Source organism: Macaca thibetana, chromosome 10 (assembly GCF_024542745.1).
Source record: "Macaca thibetana thibetana isolate TM-01 chromosome 10, ASM2454274v1, whole genome shotgun sequence".
Classification (NCBI taxonomy): domain Eukaryota; kingdom Metazoa; phylum Chordata; class Mammalia; order Primates; family Cercopithecidae; genus Macaca; species Macaca thibetana.
Genome location: NC_065587.1, coordinates 58,868,088 through 58,892,538, shown reverse-complemented (window position 1 = coordinate 58,892,538; position 24,451 = coordinate 58,868,088). Strand labels below are relative to the sequence as shown.

Here is a 24,451-nt window from a genome sequence, read left to right as displayed (position 1 = left end):
ATCAGACCAATCATCTCAGAGCCTCCAGGTGCCCCTCAGTAAGATGACTGGAAGGACCTGGAAGCTGAGGCCTTTAAAGGTTGGGCTCAGTGTCTCTATGCCAACCACGGGGCCTGGTACAATGTAGGTGTTCAAGTAGGTGTCTCCTTCCTTCCTCATACCTGGATTTTAGGTGTGGCAGTTCCAGAAATGCCGTGGCCTGTGTAAGAAGGGTCTGGAGTGTCTCATTTAAAGCTCACAAGGATCACAGAGGCTGGCACAGCTGGGCTGAGAACAGAAGGGGAAACGAAACCCTTTCATGGCTCACATATGCTCAAGCAACTACAAAGAAGCCACCTGTGGTCAGTTGAAGAGTGGATGGGGGAGAAAGAGGGAGCTTCAGAGAATTGGGGGTGGTGTTGAGGAAGAGAGTTTTTAGATGGTAGAAATGGGGGAGGTCAAAGAAAACAGAAGTTAAGAATAATAGGCAATACACCATAGGGTGAGGGTAGGGGTGGGGAGGGTAGGTTTCGGGTGGTGGAGATGGGAAAGGTTAAAAAAAAACACAGCGGTTAATAATAGGCAACACACCATCCATCGCGCACCAACCATTGAGAGGTTGAAATCAGTCGATGCATGAAAAATGTACAAATCTTGCTGTTGCTGTTAATAATAACAGTATTGATAATATCATAGGAAGAAGCTTCCGCTTCTGAAAGGAGACCAGGTGGACTGATTTGGGAACCAAAAACAACCAGAAATCTAGAGGGGAGGGGAGAAGGCGAGGAGAGATCTTGATCTAGGTGCACTGGAACTTCTGTGCAAAATGCTGTGTTTAAGTGCAAAGATATTAATATATTAGAGGAAGAGATATGATAGCCCACATCAACTTCCCAAAGGAGTCCATCTCACACACACACACACACACACACACACACACACACACACTAGTTTAAAAATTACTGATCTAGAGAAATTAAGAGCCAAGAAAAAGAAGCAGATGAGACAAGAGGCCCACAGTCGTCCATGGTTGGAATGAGCCATCTCCACGGACCTAAGACTTGGGATCAGGGGTCGCAGAGAGTATAAAGGGAAGAGGCAAAAGAGAGTTTGTTGGAATGAAGACGTAAAGAACCCAGCCAGCTCACAGTGGGAACGGAATGGGGGTTAGTTCAGCTTTCACACGGCCCAGAGCAGGCTCACAGAGGCTGTTGGCTGAAGGCTGGGTGAGTGGATGGATGGGCAGGGAGCCTGACTCAGCAGCTGAGGATTGGGGAAACTAGGGAGGCAGACTGCAGATCAGGAGGCAAGGAATAAGAGAGACCTTGACTCTAGAGGACTGGCAGGGATTGACTGGAGAAATGATTTCCGTTTGCCTGGTGTGATGGGAAAAAACTGTCAGCCAGTGTATACTTCTCCCCATCTAAAATACTTCTGACTCTGTGGGTGAGGATTTGCAAGAAGGCACTCTGCCAGGGGGAGGGACTTAACTGTTGGCTCTGTGGCTGTCTCAGGAACACTCTAGGGCAGATGGGGGTGGGGTGGGCAGAGACTTTTCTTTTTGAAAGTTGTGAGTTTGTACCCTGACTTGCCCATTTCATTCATGTATTCATGCAAGAAATATTTCTTAAGCACCTACTATGTGCCCACCTTTCTGCCAGGTGTTGGAGATGCAACAATAAATAAGAGATAGGATAGTCCCTGAACTTCAAAATCTTACATCTAGTTGAGGAAATGGATAATGACAGTGCAGTATGATAGGTGCTGAGACTGGGGCCATGCACAGGTTGCTATAGGAACAGAGGAAAAGGGCACTCATGCTTCCCCAAGCCTGTCTTCTTTTTATTTATTTATTATTATTATTATTATTTGAGACAGAGTTTTGCTCTTCAGCCTAGGCTGGAGTGAAGTGGCGTGATCTGGGCTCACAGCAACCTCCGCCTCCCAGGTTCAAGTCATTCTCCTGCCTCAGCCTCCCAAGCAGCTGAGATTACAGGCGTGAACCACCACACCCAGCTAATTTTTGTATTTTTAATAGAGACAAGGTGTCGCCATGTTGGCCAGGCTGGTCTCAAACTCCTGACCTCAGGTGATCCACCCACCTTGGCCTCCTAAAGGGCTAGGATTACAGGTGTGAGCTACTATACCCGGCCTTAAGCCTCTATCTTCTTATCAGCAAAGTGGGAATCATGGCTGGGTGCGGTGGCTTACACCTGTAATCCCAGCACTTTGGGAGGCCAAGGAGGGTGGATCACCTGAGGTCAGGAGTTCCAGACCAGCCTGGCCAACATGGAGGAATCCCATCTTTACTAAAAATACAAACAAAATTAGCTGGGCATGTTGGCTTGCGCCTGTGATCTCAGCTACTCGGGAGGCTGGGGCAGGAGAATCGCTTGAACCCAGGAAGCAGAGGTTGCAGTGAGCCAAGATTGTGCTACTGCACTCCAGCCTGGGCAACAAGAGTGAAACTCCGTCTCAAAAAAAAAAAAAAAAAAAAGGAATTATGTTATTCACTGTAAGGAGTTTTCTGGCACATTCCAGGCCCCTGCTTGACACATATTAGGAGCCCGTTGCAGCCCATAATTAATTCATTTCTTCAACAAATGTTAATTGAGTACCTTATGTGTGTCAGGCACTTCTGTGGATGGTAGAAATGTGGCACTAAATAAACTGAGAAAGCCGGACACCGTGGCTCATGCCTGTAATCCTAGCACTTTGGGATACCAAAGCAGAAGAACACCTTTAAGCTCAGGAGTTTGAGGCCAATCTGGGCGACATAGCAAGACACTGTGTCTGCAAAATATAAACAATTAGCTGAGCATGTTGGCGCACACCTGTAGCCCCAGCTGCTCAGCAGGCTGAAGTGGGAAGATTGTTAGAGTCTGGGAGGTCAAGGCTGCAGTGGGTCATGGTTGTACTGCTGTACTAGAGCCTGGGTGACAAAATAATATTCTTGTTGTCTCAAAAATAATACATAAATAAATAAATAAATAAATAAACTGATAAGAATTGCTGCTTTCATCAAGATTGCATCCTACAGGGGGAAAACAATAAGTAAAATATTACGTAGGCCAAATGGTGACAAGTGTGTTGGAGACAAAGTAGGGATGAAAAGAGGGAAGAGCTGAGGGGAGAGGGTTGTAATTTTTTTTTTTTTTTTTTTTTTTTTTTTTTTTTTTTTTTTTTTTGAGACGGAGTCTCGCTCTGCCGCCCAGGCTGGAGTGCAGTGGCCGGATCTCAGCTCACTGCAAGCTCCGCCTCCCGGGTTCACGCCATTCTCCTGCCTCAGCCTCCCGAGTAGTTGGGACTACAGGCGCCCGCCACCGCGCCCGGCTAGTTTTTTGTATTTTTTAGTAGAGACGGGGTTTCACCGTGTTAGCCAGGATGGTCTCGATCTCCTGACCTCGTGATCCGCCCGTCTCGGCCTCCCAAAGTGCTGGGATTACAGGCTTGAGCCACCGCGCCCAGCCGAGGGTTGTAATTTTAAATAGAGTAGTCAGGGCCTGTCTTAGTGAGAGATTTTAGCAAGTATCTGAAAGAAGAGAGGCACTAGGCCATGGAGCTATCTGGGGGAGGAAGTTCAAGGTAGAAAGATCCACAAATGCGAAGGGCTAATGTTGGAGAATGAGTGTTGTGTAATAGGCTCTTACAGAGCCCAGGGTGGCTGGAAAGAGGTGACCAAGGTGGACAGCACCAGCAGATGAGGTCAAGGGAGGCCTTGGAGGGGAGCAGGTGTGGCAGGGTCTTGGAGCCACTGTAAGTCTTTAACTTTACCCTGAATGAGATGGGAGCCACTGGAGAGTTTTGCACAGAAGAGTGACAGGATCTTACGTTTTGTTTTGTTTTGAGATGGAGTCTTACTCTATTGCCCAGGCTGGAGTGCAATGGTGTGATCTTGACTCACTGCAACCTCTGCTTCCTGAGTTTAAGCAATTCCCCTCCCTCAGCCTCCCAAGTAGCTGAGATTATAGACGTGTGCCACCACGCCTGACTAATTTTGTATTTTCAGTTGAGACGGGGTTTCACCATGTTGGTCAGGCTGGTCTCGAACTCCTGGCCTCAGGTAATCCACCTGTCTCAGCCTCCCAAAGTGCTGGGATTACAGTCATAAGCCACCACATCTGACCCTTCCCTCCCTCCCTCCCTCCCTCCCTCCCTCCCTCCCTTCCTTCCTTCCCTTTTCTTGAGATGGAGTCTCACTCTGTGGCCCAGGCTGCAGTGCAGTGGCACAGTCTCGGCTTACTGCAGCCTCGGCCTCCTAGGTTTAAGCAATTCACCCTGCCTCAGCCTCCCAAATAGCTGGGACTACAGGCGCCTGCCACCACACCTGGCTAAATTTTTTGTGTATTTAGTAGAGATGGGATTTCACCATGTTGGCCAGGCTGGTCTCGAAGTCCTGACCTCAGGTGACCCGCCCACCTCAGCCTCCCAAAGTGCTGGGATTACAGGTGTGAGTCACTGCACCAGCCCTTTTTCTTTTTTTTTTTTTTCTTTCTCTCTTTCTTTCTTTTTTTTTTTAACAGACAAGGTCTCCTCTGTCGCCCAGGCTGGAGTGCAGTGATATGATCATAGCTCACTGCAGCCTCAAACTACTGGGCTTGAGACCCTTCTGCCTCAGCCTCCTGAATAGCTGGAACTAGAAGCATGTGCCACCATGCCCAGCTAAATTTTAAAAAATGTTTGTTGAAATAGTATCTCACTGTTGGCCAGGATGATCTTGAACTCCTGGCTCTAAGTCATCCTCCTACCTTGGCCTCTGAACATGCTGAGATTACAGTCATGAGCCACCATGCCTGGCCAGGACCTCAAGTCTTAAATAGGACCACTCTGTTTTAAAGGATCACTTGTTCTGACTATATACCATGGGATGACAAACATAGAGCGGGGGACACCAGTTAGGAGACACCTGCATTAAACCAGGTGGAGATGATGGCAATTTGGGCTAAAGTGAAAGCAAAGGGCATGGTGAGAAATGGTTAACATCAGGATATTTGAAGGTGAAGTCAACAGGATTTGTTGACAAATTGGATAAAGGGGAATAGGCAGGCAAAACGGAGTCAAGGAGGTGGGGTGTGGTGGCTCACACCTGTAATCCCAGCACTTTGGGAGGCCGAGGCGGGCAGATCAAGAGGTCAGGAGTTCCAGACCAGCCTGACCAATATGGTGAAACCCTGTCTCTACTAAAAATACAAAAATTAGCCAGGCATGGTGGTGTGCAACTGTAGTCTCAGCTACTCAGGAGGCTGAGACAGAAGAATTGCTTGAACCTGGGAGGCGGAGGTTGCAGTGAGCCGAGATGTTGCCACTGCACTCCAGTCTGGGCAACAGAGCTAGACTCTGTCTAAAAAAAAAAAAAAAAAAAAAAGAGTCAAGGATGACCTGAGCCATTAACTCATTAACTATGATTGGGGAAGACCAAAGGAGGAACAGGTTTGAGAGGAAAGATGGAGGGTTGATTTGGCACACATTGTGTTTAAGAAGCCTGTTGGAAGTCCAAATAGGAATACTGGGTAGGCAGCTGGATACGTAAGTTTGACACCTGGGGGCAAGGCCCTGATTATGGGTATGAACTTAGAACTTCTCAGTATATAGTTGGTATTTAAAGCCACAGGAGTGAATAAGATAGTGAATCAAGAGGACAAAGAAAAGAGGTCTGAGGATTGAGCCCAGGGGCTCTCCAACATCCAGCAATGGGGGCCTCACTTGCTTTTAATTTGAGGGTTCCAAGGCTAGGTTTGAACATTCTGTAAGGGCTTGTGCAAATATGTTCCCTAAGTTCTGTCTCCCCCTTTGAACCCAAATGCTCACACGAAGGGAAAAGTCCACAGAACAACAACAACAACAAAAAAAATAGTTTTAAATAGCTTGTTAAAATCATTAGGTTATGTTTTCCAAAAACAGAAGGAAAGCTAAGTTCTGGGTCAGTGGGAGAATTTAGAGTTTTTAGCATTATCTTTCTCCCATCAAACCCTTTGAGTCTTCCTGTCTTTCCAGCCTTGAGGGCTCTCTCACAAGGTCCCAGAACTCTGTATTGTAATTATCTATTTTCTCTACCTCCAAGTGGAAGCCCTATTGAGTTCATCACAGAACTACTAGCCAGGCCTGGCACCAAATAGGCATCAGGGAATGGCAGTGGAACTTGACTGCATTGCAGAATCTGACGAGGAACTTCCATCTTCCTGGGCTCTGAGTGTCCTTCTCTAGTTCCACCACCAGAGCTGGTGTCTGTTCTGCCAGGCCCCTTTCGAGGCACCCATAGCTGATCCTGGAAAGGTAGGGACAGACCCTGTAGGCCTGGACTCTGCCCTTTGGGCGGAGAATATCCTCAGGGGCCTGCATGAGCCATCCTGAAAAACTAGTTCTGTGAGTCAATCCTCAAGTGAGTTCCTGTGGGAAAGGTCCCAGAATCTTGGAGGTGAGGTTGGAAGCAGCTTGTCACCTCTTAGGGGCAAAGAGGGGTGTCTCCTCTGAATGGACCTCCCTCTTTATCTGACCCAGAGTTCCTGGCATATCAACTCTGCTAGTACTTTGTCAAGGTTGCTGGGATGAGCCAAAAGGCCCAGAACTGGAAATCAGCAGACCCTCCTATTAGACATGAGTGTGTCATGTCCATCATAAACAAAGAAACAAAACCCCTCTCTTAATGCCAGGCTACTTTAGTTGCTGCATTATGTTCTTCCTACTGTTTGTAGCTAAATCTCTTGAATGACTTGTTCAAACTTGCTATCTCCACTTCCTCACCTTCTATTTCATTCCTAACTCAGGCCCATTCCTAAAATAAAGCTGTCCTTCCAGGCCCTCCCAAATGATGTCATCTGGTGTCATTAACTCCAGGTACTACCTTGATACTAACAACCTGCAGTCCCTCTCCTGAGCTCCAAACCCATGTATTCAGCTGCCTACTAGACATCTGGACTTAGCTAACCCACAGACACTTCAAACTCAACATGTACAGAGTGAACTCATCATCTTTCCTTAAAACAGATCCCAAGTGTTCCCTGTCTTTGTGAATGCACTGCCATCCTCATCCTTAACTCCCCTCCTCCCTTTCCCTGGTATATATATAATCAATCACTAATACATCAACCCTATGCCATGAATATCCACCCAAACACATACACTTCTCTGCATCCTCATGGCTTTTTTGCTGATCAGGGCCATTATCATCATTTTTGCCTCAATGATGAAATAACCTTTTAACTGTATTCTAACAAGCTCTGTGTGGTGTTTTGTTCTGTTTTACAGACACCGTCTCACTCTGTCACTCTGTAGAGTGCCAAGTGGCATGATTACAGCTCACTATAGCCTCAAACTCCTGGGCTCAAGTAATCCCTGCACTTCAGTCTCCTGCCTAGCTAGGACTACAGGTGCATACCACCATGCCTGACTAATTTGAAAAACATTTTTAGGGGGAGAGATGAGGTCTTGCTATCTTGCCTAGGCTGGTCTTGAACTCCTGGGCTCAAGCAATCCTTCTGCCTTGGTCTCCCAAAGCATTGAGATTACAGGTGTGAGCCACCATGCCTAGCCAAGCCTCAAGTCTTGAATACTTTAAATCCATTTGCTTTCTTTTTTTTTTTTTTTTTTTAGCAGAGTCTTGCTCTGTCACCCAAGCTGGAGTGCAATGGCGCAATATCAGCTCACTGCAACCTCTGCCTCCCAGGTTTAAGCAATTCCTGTGCCTTCCTCCCCAGTAGCTGGGATTATAGGTGTGTGCCACCACATCCAGCTAGTGTGTGTGTGTGTGTGTGTGTGTGTGTATTTTTTTAGTAGAGACGGGATTTCGCCATGTTGCCCAGGCTGGTCTCAAACTCCTGAGCTCAGGCAGTCTGCCCACCTTGGCCTCCCAAGGTGCTAGGATTACAGGCATGAGCCACCACACCCAGCCTGTAGGTAATATTTTCTAAAACACATATTGATTATGTTCCCCCATCACTCATAGCAGCTCACAGTGACTCCCCAGTGCTACGAAGATAAACTGCAAATGCCTTAGAGACCCTCCATGAATTGGGTCTTGCTTACCCCTCCAGCCTCATATTTCAACATTCCTCTTTACCCTCTACCCCTTGGCCATACTGAATTACCAGGCATTCACCACATAAGCCCTGCGCTTTCCAGTTTCCAAATTTTTGCCCGTCTGTTCTCTTGGCCTTGAGTGCTTGTCTCCCTCACACGCCTTCTTTATTCTCCCCAACCTTTACCTGGCTGACTTCTGTTTCCATTTCGAGACCTAAATTTAAATGCCATTTCCACTGGAAATCCGTGCCTAACTCTAATTCTGGATGGCAGTTCTTCTAAAGGGTTCCTACTGCAAACACACTGTACTTTATCCTCAAGGCACTCATCACAGTAAGTGACAATTACTTGTTCCCTCCTCTGTCTCACCCACCAGACCTGAGCTCCTTGAGAGCAGGGGCCTTTTGTCTTTCTAGTTCACGACTGAATTCCTAGTACTAGCATAGTACCTGGCTCATAGCTCATAGTTGATGTGTGTGTGTGTGTGTGTGTGTGTGTGTGTGTGTGTCTGTGTATGTGTGTGACAGTGATGCAGGGAAGCCAAAGAAGGGTCAGGATGCAATGAGAACCTGGCGAAGGAGGGACAATTACAAAAGAAGGTCTTGGGCAGATTCCATACAGGTAGTAGCCACCAATGGCATGTGGAGGACAGGATCAAGGGTTAACTCAAGAGGCTTCAAGGTTTTGAGCCAGAGTGACCGGGAGGAATAGAGCTATTTGCTAAGCGGGGACCATAGAAGGGAAGGGCAGTTTCAGGAGAAGAGCTGAATCCAGGACCAAAGGGCTGTGGGGGTCATCAAGGGGACACATGCAATAGGCTTATGGGTAAATATTTCTATGGCTCTAAAAAGAAGTCAAGGCTAGAGACATTCATTTAAGAAGCTACCTGGCTGGGTGTGGTGGCTCATGCCTGTAATCCCAGCCCTTTGGGAAGCCAAGGTGGGAGGATCATTTGAGGTCACGAGTTCAAGACCAGAATGGCTAACATGGTAAAATCTTGTCTCTACTAAAAATACAAAAATTATCCAAGTGTGGTGGTGGGCACCTGTAATCCCAGCTACTTGGGAGGCTGAGGCAGGAGAATTGCTTGAACCTGGGAGGTGAGGTTGCAATGAGCTGAGATCATACCACTGCACTCCAGCCTGGGTGACAGAGCGAGACTCCATCTCAAAAAAAAAAAATAATAATAAGGCTACCAAGAGGGGGGCATATAGAGAGAAGACAAGGTTGATGATATAATCTTGGGGATCCCTTAAATTGTGCTGAAAGAAGAGAGGGAGAAATAAATGGTATTTGGAGAGGTAGGAAAAAAGCCAGGAGAATTAATGGTCATTGGATCCAAATGCAAAGGACCTCAAAGAATGTGCTCATCCTTGTCATTGAGGGCTGCAGGAAAGTGGAGAAGAATAGGCTACTCTATTTGGAAACTAGGGAGTCCCTGATTAGAATGGAAGCCAGACTGACAGTGTTTAAGGAATGAAAAGTAAAGCAGAAAAGGCAGCACGTGTAGATTGTCCTTTCCGAATGTTTCAAACACAGGTGAGGGCAACAGTGACCTAAGGACAACTTGGGAAGCAGGTTAGGGGTTCTAAGACTGGGCTCCATATACACACTGCTTGAGTTCAAATCATAGCCCCACCATTCAATAGCTGTGTAACTTTGGGCAAGTTAACTTACTTAACTTTCCTAAGCCTCAGTTTCCTTGTCTGTAAAATGAAGGAACAAGTAGCCCCTGTTTCATATGGTTATTGCAATGATTAAATAAAAATGTATGTGAAGCACTCAGCACAGGGCAGAGATGTGGTAAGCAACCAATTAATGTGAGACATGAATTTTGACAGGGTCAAGGAGGAAAACTGGGAGAAGGAGAAGTTGCCATGCGGGAGGGAGAGAAGATGCTCGAGTGAACTAGGCTCTAGGGAGGTGGAGGGGAGGGGATTGAGGACTTGGAGGGCTTGTGGGGAGGGAGGACGGGGAAGTAGGCCTTTTCAAAACCCAACTTTGGCTAAAGGATCACCTACTGGTTACTGAGTGAGGCAGCTACTTCTGTTCCATTTTCTTGGAAGTAATGCTGAGGCATCTAGGAGCTTCTCTCACTCTTAGAATCTTCCAGTATTTCCTGGAGCCTGCCTCTATGCCTCCCACTGCCTGCTGGTTCTCTAGTTGGAAGCAGCTGGACTCAGGCAGCCACAGGTCATCCCAGGAGCACACACTGAGATAGGGGGATTCAGAGAGAGCTGCTTCACAACTTCTATTTGGGCTATACCCTTGACACAGGCCAAATCTTTCTGTCCCCGTCACAGTTTGCATCTTCAGGTATTGCAAATGATCTTCCATGGTTAAGGTTGCTTCTGAAACACAATGCTCTCCCTGGACCTCCTAGCTAATCTGCTTATTTCCAGTGTCAATTCCACCAAACTTTTCCCCTTCTGCTGCCTGTGATTGTTCTCGTACCTGTTTAAAACCCTGTCATAGTTCACCTTGCAGTATCTCCACCGGCACTAGGAGGGCCTCTCCCACCTGCCCAGTCTACATTCGGTGTATCTTCACTTTTACCCTCTGCTCCATCCTGACCAAAGCTATGACTGTGCATATATTGCCTCTCTTCTTGCAATATCTTTTCTTCTCTTCCACGGGCTAGCACCCCCTCATCTTTCAAGAATAGCGTCCAACTAGAAACCTTTCCTAATATTGCCCCCACCACCACTGGTGAGTTGGATGTGCTCCTTTACTCAAGAGTTCCCATAGCAACTGGTAGCTGGCCCCCTCTTCCCTATCATTCCTTATACCTTAGCATTACAGTTGGGGAATACGTCTGTCTCATTATCAGACTAGGTACTCCTCCAACATGACGATTAGATCTTATAAATAGCTATATCTCTAGGGCTTAGTATAGGACCTACCAGCCTCAAATAGGTAAATAGTACCTATTTGCCTTCATTCCTCAGGGAATGCTGGTTGAATGAATAAATGTCCTCATCACAGAAAGGATGTCTTCTGGCAGGAAAACAATGGAGATACAAGTGGACTACTTTTCTTGCCCCAAGCCACATGGCCAGGATCCTACATCTTTGTTGCTTGACTGCCTCTCATTTCACAATTCAAGAGTTGCCAGCTTTCTTATTGATTCTAACCGTTTTTTTTTTTTTTTTTTTTTTTTTTTTTTTTTTTTTTTTTTTTTTTTTTTGAGAGGGAGTTTCCCTTTCGTTGCCCAGGCTGGAGTACAATGGTGCAATCTTGGCTCACCGCAACCTCCACCTCCCAGGTTCAAGCAATTCTCCTGCCTCAGCCTCCCTAGAAGCTTGGATTACAGGCATGCAGCACCACGCCTGGCTAATTTTGTGTTTTTAGTAGAGAGGGGGTTTCTCCATGTTGACCAGGCTGGTCTCGAACTCCCAACCTCAGGTGATCTGCCTGCCTTGGCCTCCCAAAGTGCTGGGATTACAGGCATGAGCCACCGCGCCCGGCCTGATTCTGACCTTTTTATTCCACACATCTCAACTGTTGCTGAGCTGTTTCATTCTAGGAGGCAAAGGGCTCTTCTGGTTGTTCCTGAGATTGCCAGCCTGAATCTCCTTTCTTGAGCACCCAGCAGGTTCTTTTCCAAGGGAATCGGAATCTTGAAAGGGCAACAGATTCTTAGGCATTGGCGGGGAGAGGTGCTAGAAGACATGGTTGTCAAAGAATTGGCAAAGTCAAGAATGTGCCAGCATCCAAGGGTCAAAATGTCAGGAGGGGCATCCTGTTCCACAGCATGCCAGCCCCAGAGGGGATGCCAAAAGGATAACAGAGGCCTTGTGAGTGCCCAGGAATCAGGTGGAGATTAGGACCAACCCATCAGAGTGCAATTAAGCAAAAGGGGGAATCAATTTAAAGGTGCTAGAACAGGAACCATGCAACCAGGCTTCAGGAGAAAGTAGGAACCAGGGTACTGAACTTCATTCATCAGGGTTCTCTCTCTCTCTTTTTTGAGACAAGGTGACACTCTGTCACCCAGGCTGGAGTGCAGTGGCGCCATCTTGGCTCACTGCTGCCTCAGCCTCTCAGGTGATCCTCACCTCAGCCTCCCTAGTAGCTGAGATTACAGGCACACACCACTATGCCCAGCTAATTTCTGTTCGTAGAGACAGGATTTTGTTATGTTACGCAGGCTGGCCTCAAACTCCTAGGCTCAAATGATCCAGCCGCTTCAGGCTCCCAAAGTGTTAGGATTACAGGTGTGAGCCAAAGCCCCGGCAGGGACTTCTATCTCTTATCTCTTCCTCCACCCACTTCCTCCTATTTCCTCCCCCATCTCCAGGTTTCTCTGGCCCTTCTGACAGCAAGTAGGGCCAGGAGCAGCTCCCTAATCTACATACTACAGATCTATCCACAAGAAGATAGATGGAACCATTCTCCTCTTCTGAATTCTAGAGCCTTAAGGAAGTTAACCTGAGTGGCTCAGCTTGGATCGAGTGCCCATCCTGGTCCAAGTAACTGTAGCAGCACATCTGTGTATTTGTGTATCTTGTTCCTCCATAATCTTGCAGTCCAGGGAAACTGTGCAGATGGATGGGTTCCTGAAAAGCAGGAGTTGCTTAGACAACCCTAGAGGTGTTCCGTTCTGGGAGACAAGAGTTGGGCCAGGTTGATAACTAACCTAAGAGAGTCAGAATCAAATGAATAAGAATTAAATCTTGGGTGACCACCTAGATCAAGAGTCTCGAGGTTCAGTCATTTCAAAAAGTTCAAGTCTCATTGCTTCTTGGCCTTCTGGCTAAGATCATGTGCAGCATCTGTTCTTACCAGTTTAATATCTGATACATTTTCTATCTGAGGATAATATAATAAATAGATTTTTGGAGCAAGGAGATGGAATAGGAGCTTGGTCTGTCCACTCTACACATTGACCTGGATTGCAGTACCTCCAGGAATGGTGCACCCTCTCTACCACCCCCAAAAAGTCCAAGTCTCAAGAAGTAGTCCGGAAAAAAGTGTTTTTGGATTTATCTACTTTTTTTTTTTTCTGAGATGGAGTCTCCTTCTGTCACCCAGGCCGGAGTGTAGTGGCACCATCTCGGCTCACTGTAACCTCTGCGTCTGGGATTCAAGCAATTCTCCTTCCTCAGCCTCCCAAGTAGCTGGGATTATAGGTGTGTGCCACCATGCCCAGCTAATTTTTGTATTTTTAGTAGAGACAGGGCTTCACCATGTTGGCCAGGCTGGTCTCGAACTCATGACCTCAGATGATCTACCTGCCTTGGCCTCCCAAAGTGCTAAGATTACAGGCGTGAGCCACTGCACCTGGTCTAATTTTTGTAATTTTAGTAGAGATGGGTTTTCACCATGTTGGCCAGGTTGGTCTCGAACTCCTGACCTCAGGTGACCCACCCCCCCCCCCCCCCCCCCCCCGGCCTCCCAAAGTGCTGGCACTACAGGTGTGAGCCACCGCTCCTGGCTGGGTTTACCTACATTTTGGAGATGCTGCACTCCAGGTCCCTCTTTTCAAGAGTCACATAAGTATTTGCATATGGAAGACCCTGAGAAGGCGCCTGGGAAAAAAAACCTGTTTAACTGTAAATATAATAATGTATGTATTTGTATGTGGACCTCTTCTTTTAGTGGATTATCTATAAACCGTCCACTGTTCCCAATGCATACTTTGGAGACAGACCTACACTACCAGTTTTCACCTGCTAGTTATTTTTATAAGGGTTGGGATGGTCCATGAGTGAACAGTCTTGATTTAAAGCAGTGTTTCCCAAACCTCATTTATTTGCCTATAACCTTCCTGGAATTTGTCTTATATGTCTCCTCTGTGCACTATTCCTATATGTTTTTATGTAAATCAATCATTTTTTTAAAAAGCCTCATCCCAGTTATATCCGTAAAACAATGGTCATTTTTTCTTATACATATTGGAATACATATCTATTAGAATTAAAATGCTTGTCCATGCACTATCAATAATCTCCTCAATTACCATATGGTGGGGACATGGGTTTGAAGTGTTAGGAGTCAGGAGTGGCCTCTGTAAGACAGAGTAAGTCAGTCAACCTCTGAGCACTGCCAGGCACACATGCTGGCAGAGTTCAGCCTGTGACAAGACCGCCTGGATATTTCCATGTCTGTGCACAGGGACGTCCTCGGTCTGCCATTGTGAAGTCTATGCTGTTTTCATGCCTACCTAGTCTTTTTTGGAGGGACCTGGAAAGCAAATGCAGGCTGGGTACGGTGGCTCATGCCTGTAATCCCAGCACTTTGAGAGGCCAAGGTGGGCAGATTATGAGGTCAGGAGTTGGAGATCGGCCTGACCAACATAGTGAAACCCGGTCTCTACTAAAATTGCAAAAATTAGCTGGGTGTGGTGGCACATGGCTGTAATCCCAGCTACCTGGGAGGCTAAGACAGGATAATCGCTTGAACCCAAGAAGCGGAGGTTGCAGTGAGCCGAGATGGCGCCACTGCGCTCCAGCCTGGGTGACAGAGTGAGACTCTGTCTCAAAAAAAAAAAAAAAAAAAAAAAAAAAGCAAATGCAGATTCTCCCTGAGAAATGGGGGTTGGGAGAGTGGAGTAGTGTGGATGTACCATTTTTCCTGAAGGCAGTCCTCAAATTATCTTGGACTCACTGCAGCAAGCAGATGCCTCATCTTCTGGCCAGGGATTGATCCTGAGATGGGAAGAGTATGAGAAGAGACACCAAGAGCAAGGCAAAACTGGCTCTGGCAGCTTGCTTCAGAGAAAGAGTATAGCTTTGGAGTCAGGCCAACCTGAGGATGAATCCAAGACTCAGCACTTACTAGGTGCCTGCCCTCAAACAATTATTTTTTGATAGTCTATTAAAGACCCACAATGATCACCACAGAATGGACGAGGAAACTGGGACTCAGAGAAGTTAGACAACTTGCCTGAGATCACACAGGTAACAAACAGCAGAGCAGAATTCAAACCTAAGTTGATTTGACTTCCAAATGTGTGCTCCTAACCAAAGCAGGGTAACCTGCTTTGATTTGCCCATTTCTTGAGCACCTCTTCTGTAGGAGGGTCTGTTGCTAGGTGCTGGGAATTCAGTGGTAGGCAAGATGGACAAGATTCCCCCCCACCCCCTCACAGACCTTGCTTTCTATAGGGGAAATAGACAGGAAACCAATTACTCCATTTGTAACTTAATAACAAGTGTCATAAGTGTTACAAAGGAGATAGATACTACAAGGCACCCTTTGTTTTATTTTTGTTATTTATTTTTTGAGATTCACTCCCTCTGTAGCCCAGGCTGGAGTACAGTGGTGCGGTCTCGGCTCACTGCAACCTCTGCCTCCCGGGTTCAAGCAATTCTCCTGCCTCAGCCTCCCAAATAGCTGGTGTGCACCACTACATTCTGCTAATATTTGTATTTTTAGTAGAGACAGGATTTCACCATGTTGGCCAAGCTGTTGTTGAACTCCTGACCTCCAGTGATCCACCTACATTGACCTCCCAAAGTGCTGTGGTTACAGGCGTTAGCCACCATGCCTGGCCTATAAGGCACCCTTGGTCAGCCAGTGGAAGCAGGGTCAGTAGTGTGCCTGGAAGTCACTTTGAAAAAGTGATATTTAGGTTGATCTTGAAGCATTCACAAGGTGTGGTAAACACATCTAATGTTTACCATTAGATGTGATAAAGATACTGATGGTCCACTGGATGAACATTTTTCGTATTTACTTCCAAATGATTTCATAGATACTATTTCACAGATAACAGGATGAAGGTAAATAAAAAGGAGATCAATTAAAATATTAAAAATAATAGTGAAAGTGGTAATAGATGCGGCAATATCCACAAAGGAGTAATGGTTCGATTAGCATGTTGAAAAGATCACTTTGGTAATTGTTGGAATGCAGTTTAGGAGAGGGCCAAGAATGGAAGCAGCAATCCGTTAGAGTGTAGTGTTTTGGAGTGCAGTGCTTTTTTGTGTTTTGTTTTGTTTTTGTTTTTAGACTGCGTCTTACTCTGTTGCCCAGGCTGGAGTGCAGTGCAGCCTCGACCTCCTCTGGCTCAGGTGATCCTCCCACCTTAGCCTCCCGAGTAGCCAGGACTACAGGCACATGCCACCACGCCCTGCCAGTTTTTGTGTTTTTATTTTGTAGAGTCGGGGTTTTGCCATGTTGTCCAGGCTGGTCTTGAACTCTTGGGTTCAAGTGATCTGCCAGCCTCAGCCTCCCAAAGTGCTAAGATTACAAGTGTGAGACACCACCCCCGGCCAGCGTATTGTATTAATCCAAGCAAGAGAACGCGGACTTCAAAGGCTTATGGGCGGCAGAGAGAAGTAGATGGAGTGAAGAGAAGTAATCAGCGGGACTGGTGGGAAATGAGGGAAAGGAAGGTGTCAGGATGGGGCTTTTTCTAGCTAAGTAGAGTTGAGTTCATCCCGAGAAGCTTGAGAGGCATCCAACTATAGATGCAAGGTAGGTGGTTGTTGGTGCCTTGTCTTTAAGACAGTTTGCCTTTTGTAAAACAGGCGACCTCACAGAGCTATTGTTCAGAATTCAGAGCTGGTCACAGAATAGATCCTCTATAAAAGGTAGTTCTATTCCCATTTGCTCCGTCCTCCCAGCATGCTAGGGATACAGCCGCGGATAGAGACAGGTTCAGTTCCCTTTGGTCTCTTGCATTCCTCCTCCCCTCAGCACAATTCCTGGGCTCATAGCGGATGCTTAGTAAGTATTTGTAGAATGAACCAAAGAAATCATACCCTTGGTGACCCAGGGCTACATGTACTCGGCGGAAAACTGGGGCTAAACCGGACCCTTGGTTGGTTGAAAAATTAAAATAATTTTTAACAAGTGGACGTGAAATACTCCAGAAGTTGGAGGGCTTGGACAAAGGCTGGGGAGGGGACTCCTCCCACCAGGCAGCCTCAGGGCCGGCTTAGCAAGAAAGGAGGCGCCGGGGAGACCTCTGGGGTCCCGGCTGCCAAGGTACTCGCTGCTCCAAATAGATGGGAACGCGGGACACCAGCTCGCCCAAGATCGCCTGGGTCCCGCCGCGGCCTTTAAAGGCCCACCACGTGGCTGCGCGGCCAGCCCTGGCCCGGAGGCGGTGCCCGGGTGGCGCCTGCGCACTGCCTAGCAGAGGGGTCGGGGTTCCGAGAAAAGGCGTCGGGAGAGGAAGGGGAGGCTGCTTGGGGTGGGACGCCGTGGGAGGAGTCGGCTCCTTATGCAAATCACAGCGGCGCGCGCACGGTCCGGAGGCGGGGCTTGCGATGCGAAGCCGGGTCCGTCAGGCGAACCGCGAGGGGGCGGGCCGCAACCCTCGGCCTCTTTCCGCGATCGCTGACGTCGTCGACGTGTTGTTTAAAAGCGACCGCGCAGGCGCAGTGAGCCCAAATGCGAACTTAGGCTGTTACACAACTGGTGGGGTCTGTTCTCGCCGCCCGCCCGGCAGTCAGGCAGCGTCGCCGCCGTGGTAGCAGCCTCAGCCGTTTCTGGAGTCTCGGGCCCACAGTCACCGCCGCTTACCTGCGCCTCCTCGAGGCTCCGGGGTCCCCGTCCGCCCGCACAGGCCGGTTCGCCGTCTGCGTCTCCCCCACGCCGCCTAGCCTGCCGCCGCGCTCGTCGCTCCGGGCCGACATGAGTGGGGACCACCTCCACAACGATTCCCAGGTACGGCCCGGCCTGACCCCGGCAGCCCTGGACCCCAGCCTGGCCGTCCCGCGACCCCCGGCGCAGGCCCCTACCCCAGCCCCGGCCCGGCCGCTTTGACAGGCCGGGGCCCCCGGCGAGGTGCCGCCCGCCGGAGTAGATCGGCTCGCTAGGCCGCGAACAAGGGCCGCGAAGTTACAGTTCGAGGGGGGATGGTTGCCTTCCGTGGCTACCCCCGGGACCCCGTCCTCCCTGGGGGCGCAGGGTGGGCCAGACCCCCAGCCGCGCGCGCTCGCCGCCAGAGGGGTTAAAGTGGCTGTTGTTTGATATTCTCTCCTTTTCTTTTTCCAGATCGAAGCGGATTTCCGATTGAATGGTGAGTGTGCCCCCTGCCCCGACCCCGGGGCCCCCCAGCCGCCGGCCGCCTCCCCCGCGCCCTGCCGGTGCCGGGCAGAGGACAGACATGGCGTCCCAGAGACTAAGTCCCGGCTCCTCGCTCACCGGCCCCATTGTTCCCATCGGGCCGCCTCTTGACCCCCTTTCCGGGGACCCCAGCTCCCCCAGATCCCGGCCCTCCCAAGAGGGGGCAACGGAGACCCGGTGTCGTCCGCCACCCGGCCTCGGGCGGTCTTTCCGGGCCGGGATTCCTCCCGGGAAAGTCGCCTTGTCGACGGTCGGGACTTAGTCTCTGCGCCATTTTCTTTTTCTCTCTCCTCTCCTTTCTGTGCCTGTGTCTCTTTCTCTCCCTCCCTCGGCTCCTTCCTTGAGCTGCCCAGAACGAGATTGCTGCAGAGCAAAGCTATATAAATCACATACTTCACCAGAGAGGGAAGGATGGGGGACTGAATTATTATTTTTTAAACTTTATTTTGGGGGTTATTCCCTTTCTGCTTCATGTTTGTTTCCTTTTTTGCTTCCAGAATGAAAGATTTCCTTAGGCAACTGTTAATTTTTTTTTTTTCAATAGGATGTTTATGATAGGAATTATGGCTCTAAAACTAAAGTCACCGTTTGTGGAGTTCTTTACGTTTCCAGGTTGTTTTTCCCAAGTTACGTTCTTTGCAAAGGTAGCAGTACCTCACTAAAGAAAGTTTGCAAGTTCTCTGTGGGTCACCCAATGTAAATGTTGGATTTTTAAAAAATTAAACTGTTAGTGACTGGAACTTTTCATTGTGGCTGAGGTTCCCAATGTAGTGTTTTTTTGGAAACGCAGTTTAGTTTGTACTTGTTGGAAGGAAAGATTGTTGAGCATCTCTTGTGGACCTGGTGTGTTGGCCTTTTCGTTTGGGCTGTAGGGAGGAAAAAAGGATTTTATTTATTGAAACAAAGAGTGTCCAGCACCCACCCCTGCTTCCTGTTCATTCTTTTTCACGAGCCACTGTTTTTCAGGAATCAAGAACTAGCTTGTTTTTTCCAATTCTTTATGTTTTTGAACCCTTTTCAGTCAAATCAAGGCATTTATTCTTTGTGTATTTCCACTTCAGTTACCCAGGGAAGATTCCTCCAATAAAAAACTCATCCTTGCAGGCTTTCGAACAACCCTGTTGAAGGAGAAGGTACCTTCTGTAGTGTGCTGGGAATTCCCACTGATTTTGATGGTGCATAATCCTGCTCAATTGAGTCTGGGTTCCGGGAACCTCTCCAATGGGAGAAGCTGATGAGTAGGTTTTCTAGTGTTGTAATCAGCAGTCCATCATGTTAGCCTGCTCTACTGAGAGCAACCTTATGTTCAGAGTTTGAAGTGGGGCATCCAGCAGGAGAGAATCTGGTTTAAAGTATGGCATTTCTTGAGCACCAGTTATGTGCCAACCACTGTGCTTAGTGTAGAGCTGATCCTGTAACCACAACACTCCTTTGCTCTCAATTCAGTCTATTGGGGGAGACATTATTAGTTAATTATAAGGTAATTACTGGGGCATATGTGTACCCAAAATGCTTTGAAGTATAGGGGACTTAATTTTATCTGAAGATGGGGAAATTTCTCAGAGGTGACTTCTGAGCTGAGGGTTGTGGAAGACTGGACGCAGAGAATTGTCGGGTTGGAGTGTTTCTTAAGTACATTTAACCAACCTATCACGATTTTAAAAGAGGGAGGAGGTGAGGCCTGCAGTTTAGAAAACCACAGTATAGACATGTTTCTTTGGGATACAGGGGCAAAGAAAGGATGTGCAGGTGAGGCTGTAAGAAGTCCTTTTGACTTCGCTAGAGGAAGGTGGGATCTTAATATAGAATGTATTCTTTTGGCTGTCAGGCTGGGCTGAGTAGGTAATGTAAGTAATGAAACAAAGTTTAGCCCTTTCTTCTTGTGAGAAAGTTAACTTACATGGTTCTCACCTAAGTCACGTGAATGATTGTGAGCTGGTTAGGTTATTGATCTTTACTGACATATTTATAGAGGCTGAAGTAATCTGCCTATGTTGACTTTTAGAAGTGTTGGCTCACATTTAATAGCAATAATAGCTATTATTTATTGAATACTTACTGCCAGGCATGAATCTCAGCTCTTTCCATGGGTCATCTAATTAGATGTAATCCTTGGAAGGACCATCGTGAGTTAGGTCCTGTTATTTCTGTTTTGTAGATGAGGGAACTCAGGCTTCAGTGTATTTACTAGCTTGCCCAAGGGCCGTGAGTTGACCACTCTAAATCCCATGAGCTGAGCCACTATGCTAAAGTGATACTGTATGATACTAGCATGAAAAAATAAAAAGCCGCAAATCTCTGTTTTCTTACAGAGCTGAAAAAGGAGAGAGGGAAGGAAGGATTTGATAATTTGTCATTTGCTTTTTATCTAAACATGCTTCTTCAAAAGAAAAAGCGCTTTGACTGTCTCCCTGCCACCATAAAGGTCTGACACTGGTGTAATATTCTTTGTGAATATTGTCTGGAAGATATGGTGTTAGTAACTATGCTTGCTGTCTCAAGTAATACATTGTTAACCAGTGATTGATTTATGTAACTATGAAAGACACTTTTAAAAAAGTAGAAATCAACGTTTACTTACGCCCAGATATGTCATTATTGAACTTTGTATTAAGAGGATATTGCTTAAGCATGATTTTAAGAGGGCCTAACCCATCTTACAGATTAACTGTACAAGTTCATATATTAAAATCAAACGTCTCTCATTTTGCCTGCCCTCATCCCCTAAGATATAAAAGATTCCCCCCGCCCCACCCCCCACACCTTTTGGAGTTCATTCTTCACAATATTTAAAATTGTAGCTGTTTGTATGTAATTTAGAACATTCTGGCCCATACTCAACTGCTGGGAAACTCTGTTATTTATATTTAAAACGTTGACAGTGAGTTAGGAATTTGGAGCAGAAACCGTATCTAGGTCTAAGTGAAAAGACTTCCTAAGTATTGGTAGAACAAACTGTAGTGGGGCTGAGTCATTATTACAGTACTGTACAGGCTGCGTAGCACTCTGTAGAATTGATAATGGTAATACCAGGTTAAAGTGTTAGCGATTCTTCTGGTGTTTCAGATGTCTTCAAGTTTTTACCTGTCTGCAATGGAGATAGGGAGTCCTCCCCCAATTGACCCCCTTAGCGAATCTCAATACTTGACTCCATCAGTCTTTAGTCTAAGAAATGATATATGGGATCATGGTTTGACATCTTGCGCTGATTCTCGTTGGCTTAATGGAATCAAATTGGATGAAGGTAATTAAATATGAATTGTTTCTGATGCTAATAGACGGTTGTACTTCTGTGCTATTGGGTATGGATTGGGATGGGCGGTAGCATAGCTGATTGTGGTGGGGGGTATTTCAGGTAGCTGATGATGTGGCTTTCTGAAAATTGCCATTACATTTTTAAAGCTGAAAAGTGATGGTACCACCAAATGAAATCTGCAGCATCCTCAATCAGGAAATACTTAAGCATTATGCTCCAAGGTGGTTGTCTTTCCTTACGTCGCAACTGGACTCCTTGAGGCACCTTTTTAGAATTAGTGAGCCGCTAGGATTTTTATACTACACTTTGACATAAAACAAAGTTGCTTGTCAACATGTGTTTTTTAGTTTACCAGCATATCAGATCTCACAAACAAATTTTAGGCTAGGATTGGATGTTTCTGGTAAAAACAAGAAAATCCAGGCATCACTAAAAGAATCATAAATATGTTGTGGCTTGAAAGGTGCAAACTAAATAATATAGCTAGCAGTAACAGTCACCAACTCCTGCTTTTCTTTGGTTCAGTAGATAGAGTAAAATGGAAAATAGGAAACCAAGGTCAGTCCTCAAATCTCGTTTTAACCAATAGCAGCAAAAAAAAAAAAAAAAAGAAAAAAAGGAATTGAGTCTTTTTCCCCTTGCTGTCAGCATAAAGATGAGGAATTGAGAGAGTTGGAAAGACATTCATTAGTTTGTTCAGATTATTAAATAACATATCTTAAAGTCTATATTCCAAAATTGGGCTGTGAAGTTTTTTTGTTTTGCTTGTTTTCAGTGCGTGTGTGGGGTGGGGAGGTGCAAAAAAAAGTATGCCTTTTAATATACAACTGTGTTGTATATTAATTATATAATAACAGTTGTCCCCTGCTGCTAGTGGTATGGAAAATGATTCTGTTGTGCTTTCTGAATGCATATCATTTTAGAAGATTTCAGATTATACTAAAACCATGTTATTTCATGTTAGTTGGACATGAATGCATATTTACATGACACATCATTATCAACTTTTGCCTTTTGCCATCTTTTTAGTGCAAAGTAAAACTGATACTCTTCAAATCCAAAGTTGTTTCCTCAGAAGTGTGTTTTGTGAGGGATTGCATCTTTCCCACGTGGAAACTGCGTCCAACTCCAGTAAACTGGGTTCACTTGGGAAAATGAATTCAAATGTAATTAGTTTGAATGAAGCTGTGGAAATGTTTGAAATGAGTATTTTGACGTTGGACCTGGAGGTTTAAAAAAAAAAAACAGAACTCTTGAAAGAATAGTAAAATATATTGGATGTGGAGGTGAGAGTCAGTTGAATTTTCTGTGTTGTGTGGTTTAGATTATCTGACTGTCCCTTAATTATTTTGAAACCATTAACTTTGGATAATAAGGGCATTTAGGCAAACAGTTGACACATGGATTTCTTAAGGTAAAGAGTTTAGAGACTTCCAAACTAGCCCTTAAGAGGTGAATGGGTATCGTGTTTAAAGGAAGCTTTCAGATTGTGTTTAAACTTTGAGTAGTAATATTTGGAACAGGTCTTTTCTCCCTATTTCCATGTCTCAAACATCTCAAGTTTGAGCAGCAGCTTTCTATCCCCATGGCTACAGACCAATAGCTGCAGTAGAAAATCTAAAATAGAGGCCAGGGTTGAAATAATTCGCATTTTGCCAATCCCCACCCTCCCTGCCACCTGCGTGTCTAGATGTGGGCAGTATGTGCTGTGTTGATAGCATAGGGCCTGGGAAGGGTGGACAAAGTTTGAGGGTTGTGGGGAAGCTTGTAGATGAATGTCTATTAGATATTAATGGTATTTTGGTGGTATTATAAGAAATGGCTGATAGTTTGCTGAAATGATTTTGTAGTAAATAGATATTGTTGAACATTTTCTGTGTGTATAAGAAAGATCCTAGATATTTTTCAAACTGGGAGAGAAGTGACATTACTGGTATCTCATGCATATCTCTGGAGTATATAGATCGTAATATCAACTTTGGCTATCTGTATCAAAGTTTGTATTAACTGTTTTTGTGTCATTTATGTCTCAACGTTTAGTGAAGAAAGAAATTCCAAGGGAGGTAGGCAACTTTTAATTTTAACTTCTTTCCTTTTTTTTGAGCCGGGTAGAGGGCAGACAGGGTTTCTGTTTGTTGCCCAGGCTGGAGTGCAGTAGTGTGATCTCGGCTTCCTGCAACTTCTGCCTCCTGGGCTCAAGCGATCCTCCCACCTCACCCTCCCAAGTAGCTGGAACTACAGGTGCACGCTACCATGCTGGGCTAAATTTTGCACTTTTTGTAGAGATGAGTTTTCTCGCCATTTTGCCCAGGCTGGTCTTGAACCCCTGGGCCCAAGCAGCGTGCCTGCCTCAGCCTCTCAAAATGCTGGGATCACAGGCTTCAGCCACTGTGCCCGACCCTTAATTTCCTTTTGGTAGGTATTCGTTTTTCATTTGTTGTCTTAAGCTTCTAGTTTCACCCACTTATCTCTCTGCTAAATTTTTCTGAAATGTGTAATAAATGTTTTAATTTACCATCTTTCCTTCTACCCTTCCCATCAGATTTGGGGTGGGGAGGCAGCTCTACCAGGCCATTAATTCCCCTCTGAGCCTTTGAAATTCACATTTTTGTTTCTGTGGATTCAAGGAGCCTAAAGAACACAGTTCATTAGCATACCTAAGAAACACCTAGGTAAGCTCCAACAAAAGATGTTAAAGCAATCAGCATTTTTAGGGACTTTAGATCTCCAGTATTTGTTGTTGTAAATGATGATGTTGGGAAAAAAATTTCACAGGTCCCTGGGTATTCTGACGTTTTCCTATATTTTAAGAACGAAACTGACCCAGTCAGCACATGGTCCCATTATTCTTTATATTGTTTTTCTTAGCACACCCTAGCAAAGATAGATGCCTAGGACTTTTCTTGGCTGTTGGAGTTTACAGAAAAAAAGTTCTTTGTTGAAGGTTAGTCCTCCACCAGAATAATACACCCTTTTGCCCCTTAATAGAAGTCCAAATGTTAATCTTGCTATCATATATGTATGAATACCCAAATTTATAAAGCTTTGTAGGTATATTACTGATTGTGCAGGAGACTAGTAGGTTTCAGAATCATTGTCATTTGTGGATCTTATTGGCTAAGACCCTTTACCTAACCTGACTCCAGTAAGGTAGCCCCTTTGTTTCCTTCTCGTTGT

General features: G+C 46.1%; 2 protein-coding genes and 1 non-coding gene across 3 annotated transcripts in view; all 3 read left to right on the top strand.

The window, feature by feature from the left end:
• The window catches only part of PLCG1 (phospholipase C gamma 1), a 431,655-nt gene that overhangs the window by 269,143 nt on the left and 138,061 nt on the right, over positions 1-24,451 (top strand). The window lies entirely within an intron of this gene.
• TOP1 (DNA topoisomerase I) overlaps positions 1-24,451 on the top strand; it is a 713,073-nt gene that overhangs the window by 600,473 nt on the left and 88,149 nt on the right. Inside the window, exons 2-3 of the mRNA XM_050806644.1 lie at positions 17,359-17,616; positions 17,947-17,971. Coding sequence (XP_050662601.1) covers positions 17,584-17,616; positions 17,947-17,971 — 58 coding nt within the window. The 5' untranslated portion in view covers positions 17,359-17,583. The remainder of the gene's footprint in view (positions 1-17,358; positions 17,617-17,946; positions 17,972-24,451) is intronic.
• Positions 12,732-12,921, top strand: LOC126929955 (U2 spliceosomal RNA). Its single transcript, XR_007717385.1, has one exon. It is a non-coding gene; the product is annotated as a U2 spliceosomal RNA (small nuclear RNA).